Source organism: Alnus glutinosa, chromosome 12 (assembly GCF_958979055.1).
Source record: "Alnus glutinosa chromosome 12, dhAlnGlut1.1, whole genome shotgun sequence".
Lineage (NCBI taxonomy): Eukaryota > Viridiplantae > Streptophyta > Magnoliopsida > Fagales > Betulaceae > Alnus > Alnus glutinosa.
The window spans coordinates 18,005,074-18,016,669 of record NC_084897.1 but is presented as its reverse complement, the minus strand read 5'-3'; the positions used below and the strand labels follow the sequence as shown (position 1 = coordinate 18,016,669).

Below are 11,596 nucleotides of genomic sequence, written 5' to 3'. Positions count from 1 at the left end.
GAGTGGTTGGTAGGGAGAAAAGAAGCAAGAGACGTAGAGCAAAAAATAGAGAAGATGGGATCAAAGAAAATGAAGTTGCTCTGCATCTATTTCATGGGTTTCTAATCCCTTGGCTAAGGCTACGAGGAATCCCCTAATCTAAGTATTTTTTCTGTACTATAATCTCTTTCGCCACAAAATTGTATTTTAATCTTTTGAAATCTGTATTCTTGAACAGAGGTTGGTTTTGACTAATTTGAATTTCCCAATAAATGTGTGTGTTTGATCATAATCAGGTATTTATATGGAATTCATGAAAAGGAGAATAGAGTGGGTGATTGTACTAGCTAGAAGCATGGATTTATGAGATTAGGGTTGAACTCTAAGCCTTAGTATTGCTGGTAACCAAATTTTAATCTTTGTTTCAGCTGTTTAATATTTCTTTCAATCTTAAGATCGACCCATTCGCTTGTTGAATTAGTTAAGTAATAATTCTACAATTTGATATAATTGAGTCAATCCTCGTGGGATCGATCTCGTAATATACAGTGTGCCTACACACGATTTGTATACTTGAAACTTAAATTTGATCGTATTGCAAATTGACATCAACCGCCCATGATCGATCATTGCCCATGAGTGATCGATCAGCCCTATGCCAGTTATCGATTATTGCAGCCCATAAACTCATATTAGGGTTTCTAAAGTATGTTTTGGGTTTGTAACGTATGTTTAGGGTTTGTGTTAAAAAATGAGAAGTTTGACCTTTCGAAAAGTTTGAGGTTGGATTGTTGCCCATGAACGCGCAAAAATATTGTTATCAAGCACGAATGTTTTAACTATAAACTGTGCATTTTGACATACATGTTCTATTGAAAATATGTTGTTAACCCTGATATTTTATAAATGTTGATTTACAAATACATTGATATTCATTGTATTATCTATAAATTAAATTATGTTCCCAACTGGAATTTCTATTGATGTGGCGTACCACCATGAGAAAAAGGGATAAAGAATTTGGAGTATGTGCACACTAATATATGAACTTGACTATGGCTCAGGTTTATTAATTTTAATGTTAATTGCTTTGAATCCAATTGTTAGAAGTAACCGGCACAACTATGTATAGATGGTGGTCATGTCCTGCAGCATTATTAATTCTATGGATCGCCTTAGATCGGACTTGGTCGGACAACTAATGGTGGCTGGTCATTGTACCTCACAGGGGGCAAATGTTGTACCATATGTCTTATGGGACGCACAAACCTTATCGTAAGAGAGTTAAAGGTACAGGTAGGCTATGTGAAGGATGGTTATAGACTATGTAATAATATTTGTTATTATATTATACACTTGATCAGCATAATTTTCTATCTTAAAACTTCAAAAGCAGCATCAAACTAGGTCCAACATGCCTTGGATTCTAATATATATCTCTTCTTCTCCAATAGAAAGCATCACTAATTAACCTCAACCAAATCCTTAGGAACCAACTCAGCACACCTCAATCCACATAAAGAAAACCCATTGGGGCTGAACACTTTCAAGGCCTATATCTATATATATATATATATTCTAATACCCATTAATGAAACCAACCCATAACACCAAAACCAAACAACTTTTCTTGTCATCTCTTACCCAACGTGTTTTGGAATATTTTTTTTAAAAAAAAAAAAAAAAAATGAAGGGCCGGGGAGCCACGTAGGACTGGGTGTATGCATGGGGTGTAGCAAAATTATATCACTTATTATTAATTTTGCTTTTAATGTCATGCTCAACTAGTTGCAAATGTTGTTTTAATTCGTTTCTTAATTTATGCTATGTTCATTTCGACGTAAAATGATTTTCTTCGTAAAATATTTTTGGTGAAATCATTTTCAGAAAAAAATAATAATAATAATTTTTTCGAAAATATTTTTCGGTGTTTGGCTCACACAAAAAAATTACGAAATGCGAATATCAGAGTTTGGCAAATGCCATCGAAATTCGGCAACGTTTGGTTGCCGTTGCTGGATTCCAGTGAGCAAGTTTGACCGGATTAAGCCAAAATGGCCGGATTCTGGCAGGACTCTTCAGAATCCGGCCGAATCAATGGCCAGATTTGTCCAGATTTGGTCGAAATCCGGCCGTCTTCTGATCATGGCCGGAATCCGGCAATCTTTCGGCCAGTTTCAGGCGGAATCTGGTCCTCCAGCATCTGGTGACTGTGGCTGGATGTCGTCGGATTCCAACAATCGGATGTTGCCGGACTCCGGCGCCGGCTGGATTCCGACGACCGACAATTGCTGAATTTCGAAAATCGGATATCAAACGTGCATGAAAGGATGAAGAATTTAATTTCGGGAAACGATTTATGGTTTTGAAAACCGTAAATCGTTTTCCAAAAATTAAAGAAGTTTTTACGGTTAAATTGAAAATAATTTTCGCTGACCATTATTTTCGCCCCTACCAAACACCGTAAAATGCTGAAATTATTTTTCAAAAATTATTTTACGTTGAAACAAACGGAGCATTAATGAAAGTCACGCAGCAAACTGCAAACCTACATACATTGATTAAAATTATCAACTCATTAATTAGTTATTAAAACGCTGTATTATTTTTATTTATTTTTAAACATCTTTCAATCTTATTAGAACTACAGAAAAATAACTGAGATAATAATATAAGGACAATAATTTTCTAATTATAATATCATAGATGCATGCACTGAGGAATTTCTTCCAACTAAATATAATCTATGACATGAGTGTCTGTCTCGCTTGCTAGACCATTGGTAGCCGAATTAGCCCCCTTTTAACCTGGACAATATCTGCTAAGTGAAAGGAACCCAACCCTGCAGATTTAATACCCTAAAGGGCTGTATTAATTTGAATATATATAAAATTAATCTTTCTGAATTCTGGTGTGTACCGTTGACCATATAATATTGCTTGATTAGGTGTATGTGTTTCAGGTAGCATTTGATTTCCCCAAAAAAAAAAAAAAAAAAAAAAAAAAAAAGATGCTAAATTTTGACTGCTTACATTTTTGTTTTTTATTCGATAAGCTACTTAATGTTTTCAGCTATCTATTTTATTATTTTGTACCATAGCAAGAGAAAAAAAATAATACATTTAAATGAGAAAAAAAAAATTTAACAAAAAATCCTAATAGATTGGTGAAATTAAAAAATTAATACACTAAATTTAAATTTTTTGAAATTTAAGAAAATAATTGCAAATATAATAGAAGTTTAAGGAGTTAAAATGAAATTTTTCTTAATTTTTATCCGACCAACAAAGAATACAACAAAGAGAATAACTTCTATAGGATCATAGCACATACCAAGCTCTTTTTGTCCTCCAATAAAAACTAGACACATTAGTATATCACACCAAATGAGATTATATAGGATCAAAACACCTGATTTTTCATTTTTTTTTTCCCAATTTTCTTCATCAATCGAGGAAATCCTTTTCCCCTGTGCCGTGTTGGCTTCTTTAGCAACTTTGGAAAAAACCCTCTAGCTGTTTACGAACTTCTTCACGATAAGCCTTGGCAGAGTTGACCTTATCAACCTTCATGGATTCTAGGAATCTTCAAGATGATCACTTTTTTTCAGTAATCCTAGAAGTTGTAAAGCTACCACCTTTCTAGTTTGTTCTTTACTCATCTTTAACCATTATTAAATCATCAATTGTTCCAAAAATTTAAGCTAATAGGAAGAGGTAAATTTAATCACTTAATTAACATTTCTTTAACAACCATCTTGTCCCACATCTCCATCAAATCGGAAACCATTGCCCTGACCTTCGCCACCCGATGTCTATTGAGATTCTGCATTGGTTTTCTTGGTCGAGTAGAATCAAGAACACCCACGGTCATGGTCAAGCTTTTGAGCCGCTTCAAAGCATCAACCACTCAAGGCACCGTGAAATTGAAGTGTGATACAAACTTTTAGATAGAACTCATCATTGAAAACCGACTTATAAGGAAAGGGTGCTCAAGAGCTTATATACACATGTTTAAATTTAATCTTAACCCTTGTGGGTCAACACTAGGCGATACCCAGTCGATTGACGAGAAAAATAGGAAAAAATCAAGTGTTTTCGTCCTAATTTCATTTGGTATAATAAATTGACGTGTCAAGAGGGAACAAAAACCTTGGTTTGTGCCATAATCTTACCGAAGTTATTCTTTTAAAAAAATAATAAAAATGTAGAAAAAATTGCTAGAATCCCATGCTCAAAAAGATGACTAGAACAGCAAAAGCCAAATGGAGAGAGTGCAGCAGCCGGGAAACTAATATTCAATTCGTAGAGCAGCAGAACAGCGTATATATGTTTCCCACTATTATTTCAGGAATAAATGTTGGGGCTTAATTATTATATTCATTGACTTAACCATGTGCATGATGATGATGGTGGTGGTGGTGGTGTCCCCCAACATGAGCAGCATCAGCATGGACTACATGCGCATGATGATGGTGTGCCCCAACATCAACATGAGCAGCATGGACATGGACTACTCCATGTTGTCCTCCACCATGGCCAAGCCCTCCGTGACGACCACGCCCATGCCTGCGGCGACGTCCACCACCAAGCTGAGGCCCTCCGTCATTACCATTACGACGTCGGCGGGGAAGCACGACAGGCAGGGCACAACATAGAACAGAACCCATTCTAATTACAGAAAATATATAATGGAATTAGATATCTCAAGATTTAAGAGAGTATTCGAAATTCAGTCAAGTATGAAGATAATTAACTCTGGTGGGAGATTAGCTTGAGAGCCATGAATATATACATGCGGCTGAGTAGATAGAGGCTGGAGGTCAACCTTGCCTTCCTCGAACACCACCGGCTTTAACCGCGTATCGATTGCGTATCGATTGTGATTCTGTTGCTTAAGCAACGACAATCGTACTTTTCTTCTTGAATATTAGCAGGAGACTTTTTCAACTTTCACTACAAAACATGGCATTTTGCCACGTGGCTTCATTAACCGGTACTGTATCCCACGGGGCAATTTTGCTATGTGGTAGATTACCCACGTCACGATTTCGTCACGTGGGTAATCCACCACGTAGCAAAATATTTTGCGTAAGTAATTAGTGATGTGGATTTTTCATGTTGCCAATTAACCACGTGGCTTATTGCCATGACGCTAATTAACCACGTGGCAAATTTATTAAAAAAAATTTATTATTATTATTATTTTATAATATAAAATTTTAACCACGTCGCGAATTGGCCACATGACAAATAAACCACGTTGCTATTTGTTATTTGGAGGGAATGGACGTACTGGACAGGAGTTCTCCCAAAATTGAAATTGAAGTTTCTCTCAACTCTCTCTCTCAATGTGGATGAGTATGGACAACTTTAAATTTTGCCTTTATTCTTTTCTTTTTTTAACATATCTATCTGATCTCAACTCTCTCTCTCACAATATTGAATAAAAAAAAAAAAAAAAGAACGGTGGTCGGATGTTGCCGGATTCAGACAAAAATTTCCAGATTCCGACACCGACCAATGCCAGAATTAGGTGATGGTCGATTGCTTGAGCGTGAAGGTCGACTGCGTCTGGAGAAAATGATTTATGCTTTCCAAAATTTACTAAGTATTTTTTGTCAAACAAAAATTATTTTCAAGTTGACTATTATTTTCGTCCCCACCAAATACCGGAAAATGTCGAAAACATTTTTCAGAAACCATTTTACGCCGAAACAAACGGAGCAATAGTAAACTAAATTACTTTTTGTTTTCTTATTTAAATGCATTTCACAATAGCTTCTCTAATTCTTTCATTATACCATTTAAATATTCTTTACATTAAATGCTAAGGGAAACAAAGATGAAAAATAAATTCATTTAAATATTGTTTCAAATAATTGTTAGAGGAAAGAGAATTATTTTTATATTAAAATATTGTTAAAGGAACCAATTTTCCTATCCTCTACCTGTGTGGATCGAATAATAATTTTGATCAAATAATCAATGAAATTTTATATATTCAAAAATATCATTATCCAAAAACATATTGTCAATGAAAATTTATCCACCAAATTAGTACTGATCATTACTGGAAGAATTACAGGATTACTAATTTATCACCCAAACATAATTCTCTTCCAAGCATTTTCGCGCACTCTCGAGCAGCTTGTATTTTCTCCATCTCTATCTCATCATACTCCCATGGCGATTCGACTGAAATTTGACTTCGAGGATCAATTATGATCTTCTCAAGCTCAACAGCATTCTCAATCAAATACCTGACATAATCGACATCAATTGTTTGCGCGCTAAATCCAACTAATTCCACCAGTTTGAGGCAATGATGAGGACACTTTGGAGCTTTTTGTAATTTTTTTCCACCATTGGATAGGTACCGGTACCGCCACTACAATAAGAAAGTAGAAATAAATGCATCGGATTTTAGAAACAAACTATGAACACATACACAACAATCATCATCATCAGGGAGCTAGGACAATAATACATGCCATTCAGCAAAACAAAATGACTGAAAATGTGATGATCAAGAAGAGATAGAAATGGACTTATAGTATTTGCACATGCCTTCAGATCACCTCTAATTGGAAGAAAAGGTTCCACTCAGACAAACAGGACTATAACCAACAAAATGGATTGACAATATATAGCTGATATAGAAAGATAATTAACATGAATTCCTATCTGAAGTCATCATCCTCTAAATAAAGAGTATATATTATTAGTGCAAAACTTAAACTACAATTGAATATGCCAAATGTTATGACAGCAGTTTTTATCCTTATGGCATGGCAATGAACAAACAATGATGATGAGATAACAAGGTTAAACTACAAGAATGAAAGCTAAAAGCTTTATGTAGATATAATTAGTACAAACCAAAGCACCACTAGCAATATTACTCTACTATCAGACACTAAATAATCCCACAAGACACAAGCATGACCATTTACCTTCAGTGTTAACCTGCACAAGATAGGAGCTGCTTTTAACAGGGAAGTCAACCGAAGAAGGCTTACACTATCACCTGCATGAAAGGCTATCAACTCTAATTGCTTAAGATTACTTAATGTAGGAAATTCAAGGAGCGTCATCTTTTTCTGTATTACGAAATAGCCAAGAGTTAGAGAAGAAAAGTAAAGTCCATATTTCAAAAGGAAAACCTATAAATTAAACAGAAACAAAATCGACATAAATTTGCAAACATACCTCGATCATCGGAAGTTTCAATATAAGGGTCTCTAGCCGCGAAAGATAACTTGAAAACTCGCAGAATTCATACATTGAATACTCACAATACATGCCCTTCAAAGACATCTCAACAAGGTTGGGTACATACTTAAAAGGCATGGATATTCTTGGCCCAGAGTATACGAAAGATACAAGATTTTCTGCAGAAATCTCTAGGTTTTGTAGCTTCATGCAGTCGAATATCTCTAAGTACTTCAAGGGGATTAATGGACCAGCAACTTTCAGATTGACAAGGGCAGCTGAATTTTGCACACAAAGTCGTTCAAGCAAGGGGCAGTTGCATATGAAGTACTCCAAAACTTTTCCACTTACACTCAGATATTTTAAAATGAGGGCCCTGAGGGAATTACACCGGGGAAAACTGTGAGGCCGGTACAAGGATGGAAAAGGGCAGGGCTTTGCACAGGATTTTTCAAAGCTCAGCTCAAGCCTTTGAACTCTCTTTTCGATTGCAAACTTGAACCAATTATCAAGATCACGCCTATAATCCACACCCAAATCAAAAGAAACCCTAAATTGATCTATAGCGGGAAGCTGATGCAATTTCAGTACACGATTCACCCAATTCACATACTTGGTCCTTTCAATATCATATGATTTCCCCAATCCCTTTTCGCATCTACGGTCTACCAAATAGTATAACCTCTCTTGTGTCGGTGTGTCGAAATTTAAATTAGGAACGAAAGTCCAAAGCTTTTGCCATCGGCGGGAAAGTACACTAGCTCTCCCCGCCTCCTTCAGTGTCACGAGAGACAGAATGGAAACCAGAATTTCATCCGGCATTCCACTAATCCGATCCTCGTGAAATCGTGCTCTCTAAGCAACCCAATTTAGTTTCAACCACAACCATGCAAAAGGCTAGTCTCAGTACAAAACACAAAACCAAGATAACTGGAACAACAAATCAAGCAAAAACTAAAAACAAAATAAAAGAAATTACCTCTTCTTTTATGTTCCCCATTTAAGTTAATATGTAACTCAAACTAAAAGCTGCAGAAAATTGCCAAGAAAGAAAAATATGATAAATTAGCCGATCAAACAGTCTAAAAGTAACGAATATGATCAAATAGAATATAAAAGATGCAAAGATACACGAACTTGCGGCTTAAATTTGGAAAAACAAACAGAAATAACCAGAATTGTACATAGTGAAAGAGAACAACAGTGTGAACACCCTTTTATGATACAAATAAGTTATATAATAAATTAGATGAAAAATATGCAAACAAATTTGATGAAACCTCGTTCCGTTGGATTTGCTGAAGGCATTGAGATACGAATTGGATGAAGCAATTTGGGAAGGGGAATTAGGGATTCTTTTAGCCCTATGTACTGAAAAAAGGCGCTCGGAGTTTTTGAAGTATTAAGAGGGCCCGGACCCTTAGTGGGTTGGACTGACATTGGGCCAGTCAGTAAGAGCCCAAACATTGTTTCGGAATAAGATATTTTTTAAAAGAATTATTTTTCAAAAACAAAGAAAAAAATTTGATAAAAACGATTTTTGGTGTTTAGTACATATGAAAAATTACAAATATTTTTTATATTTTCGTTTAATTATTTTAACTTATAAAAATCAATTTTTAATCACAATATAAAATATTAATATAAAATAATTAAAAAAAAATAACTTAATAAAAATTTGAGTTCCAACGATCTCGCATTGGCCCGAAAGTGGCTTGATAGTTATCCAAAGTAGGGGCGTAAACTTAGAGTAGATTCTTAATTATTGGGTAATAATCAAAAACCGGCTCCAAGATCTCCGATTATTGATTTTCAACAGCAGGATCTGGAACCGATTATCCAGATCAGATTGTATTTTTTTTATAAAAAAAAAAAAAGGTTTTTGGGCCTACTTTTTTAAACTTCATTTAAACTTTTTTGGACTTTATTTAAACTGTTTTAGGCCATTTTTAAAGGTATTGGAATTTCCTCTTTTTTAGAGGGTTATTACAGCTTGAGTAGACCTGTAATTTAACAAAAACATCCTGTAATTTAACAAATACATCACCATCAAAGACTTATGGATTTCATACAAACTAACAAACTAATGATAATCACTGATCCAACCAATCAACCTTTTAACTGAAGCAAGGATGAAAAGAAACTGAGTTAAGAACAGAGTTCTGACCAACTAAAACAATGTATCCAAGCATAATAGTTTTATAAATCCTACATAGATATGGTTATAGACCTTGGTGATATAAAACGATAAAATTACAGAACTATGGAGAGAAAAGCTTCACAAATATAAAATTTAGATGCTGATAATAAACAAGAGAACACAATTGCCAAACCAGCAACTTTGAATAATAACACAACAGGACTTGTAAAGCAACATTCTGCTAATTTTAAATTCAGCTACAAACCATGTGCTCCCAATTCAAAGTCTCTCAGCTCAAGAGTAAAACCTGAAAAAAAAAATCAAAATCAAAGTCACAAAAGTGCAAAACTTTAACAATATCAAGCATTACAACGGATTACAATCAAGCTTGAAGACATGGATTAACAGATTAACAGGTTATCTGGTGTTCACAGACGAATGTCAAGAAAGCCTCTTTCCAATTTTCAAAATCCAAAATCTGAACCAAAAAAATTAATAATGTCCAAAACACAGACCACACTGTACCAGATGACATATGATAGCATATAAAATACGAAATAATCATGTCTCTCATCAGCATTTGTGTATGATGGGAATTAAAAGCCCTGAGGCCTAATTTTATCCGCACAGGAACAACACTAGAAATCTCTAAATAGAGTCAAAGAAAGAAACATGCAACTTACGTTAATATAACAGTAAAGAATTATCAAGTGTCTGAACAAATTGTTAGTTCAGTTGACAACATGCTCAGTTCCTCCAAAACAAAATATTTAAAGAACACTAGAACAGATCTAAAATAATAATAAAAAAAATCAAATCTAAAAAAATGAACCAGATCTAACCTAACCGTCTCCTTCTTTTGCTCCGTCGGCTTCATAAATCACCGGATCTGTAAAGAAACAAAAACGAAGTCAATAAGTGTGAGAAAGATCAAAGACCAAGGCCGATTCGGCCGAAGGAAAAGAAGAACGGAAGGAGTTAATACCGTGTAAGGCCCAAGAAGAAGACGTGTGTGCTGTGTGCAGTGGAGTCGTGGGTGTGCAGTGGATCGGCGACGGTGTGAAGAAGAAGAAGGCAGAAGGCACGGCGTACTAGGACCTGGGTGTGAAGATTGAGGGCAGGGCGTGTCGGCGTGAGACTTGAGTGAAGATCCAAGAAGAATGCTGAAGGGAACTAGGCAAGGCACGCGGCGCAGAATGTAGAGAATAAAAGAGAAAAGGATTAGGGCTGAAGGCAAAAGATGGAAAGGACCAAAAGGTCCCCGTGCGTGCTGTGTGGCACAAGGGTGTAAAAGGGTATGGGGGTAATTTTATTTTTTTATTATATTAATAGACCTAGAGCCGGTTACTCGGTTATAACCAGAGTTTTTGAAAACTAATACCCGGCTCTGGCTCCTAGTACCCGATTACCTGGTTATTTATAACCGAGTACTAAACCGATTTCTTGGTTTTCCGATTACCCAGAGTCAATTATTGTTCGAATCTGATTTTTCAACTAGTTATAACCGGTTCAAATTTACACCCCTAGTTTGAAGGTCATTCAGAGTGGCTCGGTGGTTCAAGACAGGCTGCCTTGAGACTTGAGTGGCGGTTTCATGGCCAGCCCTCATTTATTTATTTATTTTCTTTGGCCTTTTGGAGTGGCCAAAACATGCTTCAAGCCTAACGGGGGTGGCTTGACCACTCCAAAACTCTTTAAGGTGGTTCTCCTTCCCCATTTTGCAAGTTAGGGCAGGGCATAGGAGCCACCCCATGGCCAAAATAAGGTGGTTGGCCATCTCCAAATTTTGAATCTAGATTTTTGTTTTTTTTAGATTTAAGTTTTTATTATTATTGTTATTATTTTCGACATCTGCTGTGGCATAAATACAACAAGTATCGCGTGTGATATAATGACACGTCAAAGGATATGCTAAGTTGTCTCCCAAATGTGACCGACAAATGTCACAATTTTAAGTGAGATGATGTGGATCTCCATAAAAAATTAAACAAAACTTTAAGGAAAGTACCAAGTGGGTATTTCAGTTAACGGTAAGTACCACATGTAATACTGTTAAAAACTGAGGCGATCATTTGATAAGTACCCTAACTACAGGTACCGAAAAGACATTTAACCCTTTTTTAAAAATCTTCTATTGGATCTTATGGGTCATAAAGATTTAATTGTAAAATTGAAAAGTCTTTTAATATTATAATGCATTCCTTTCAAATCCTTGTGGCCATTATCCTACTGCAATAATCCTTGCTAAGAAAAATGCTCATAA

General features: G+C 35.5%; 1 protein-coding gene across 1 annotated transcript; it reads right to left on the bottom strand.

Annotated features, from left to right (window-relative positions):
• Positions 1–5,949: 5,949 nt before the first annotated feature.
• On the bottom strand, positions 5,950–10,573 carry LOC133852291 (F-box/LRR-repeat protein At3g58900-like). Its single transcript, XM_062289023.1, has 7 exons — positions 10,319–10,573; positions 10,176–10,222; positions 9,599–9,640; positions 8,173–8,222; positions 7,191–8,048; positions 6,935–7,081; positions 5,950–6,369 (listed from the first exon to the last, which is right to left on the bottom strand). The coding sequence occupies exons 4-7, from the start codon at positions 8,191–8,193 to the stop codon at positions 6,061–6,063; spliced, it is 1,335 nt and encodes a 444-aa protein (XP_062145007.1). The 5' UTR covers positions 8,194–8,222; positions 9,599–9,640; positions 10,176–10,222; positions 10,319–10,573; the 3' UTR covers positions 5,950–6,060.
• Between the last annotated feature and the right edge of the window lie 1,023 nt (positions 10,574–11,596).

Bases quoted from the DNA above. Each gene is read 5' to 3' on its own strand.
- LOC133852291 (XM_062289023.1), bottom strand. From the start codon at position 8,193: ATGGGGAACATAAAAGAAGAG. The intron at 7,082-7,190 runs GTATGTTTGCAA...TTCGTAATACAG, and splicing joins TGAAACTTCCGATGATCGAG to AAAAAGATGACGCTCCTTGA. The intron at 6,370-6,934 runs GTAAATGGTCAT...TTCTTATTGTAG, and splicing joins TGTGCAGGTTAACACTGAAG to TGGCGGTACCGGTACCTATC.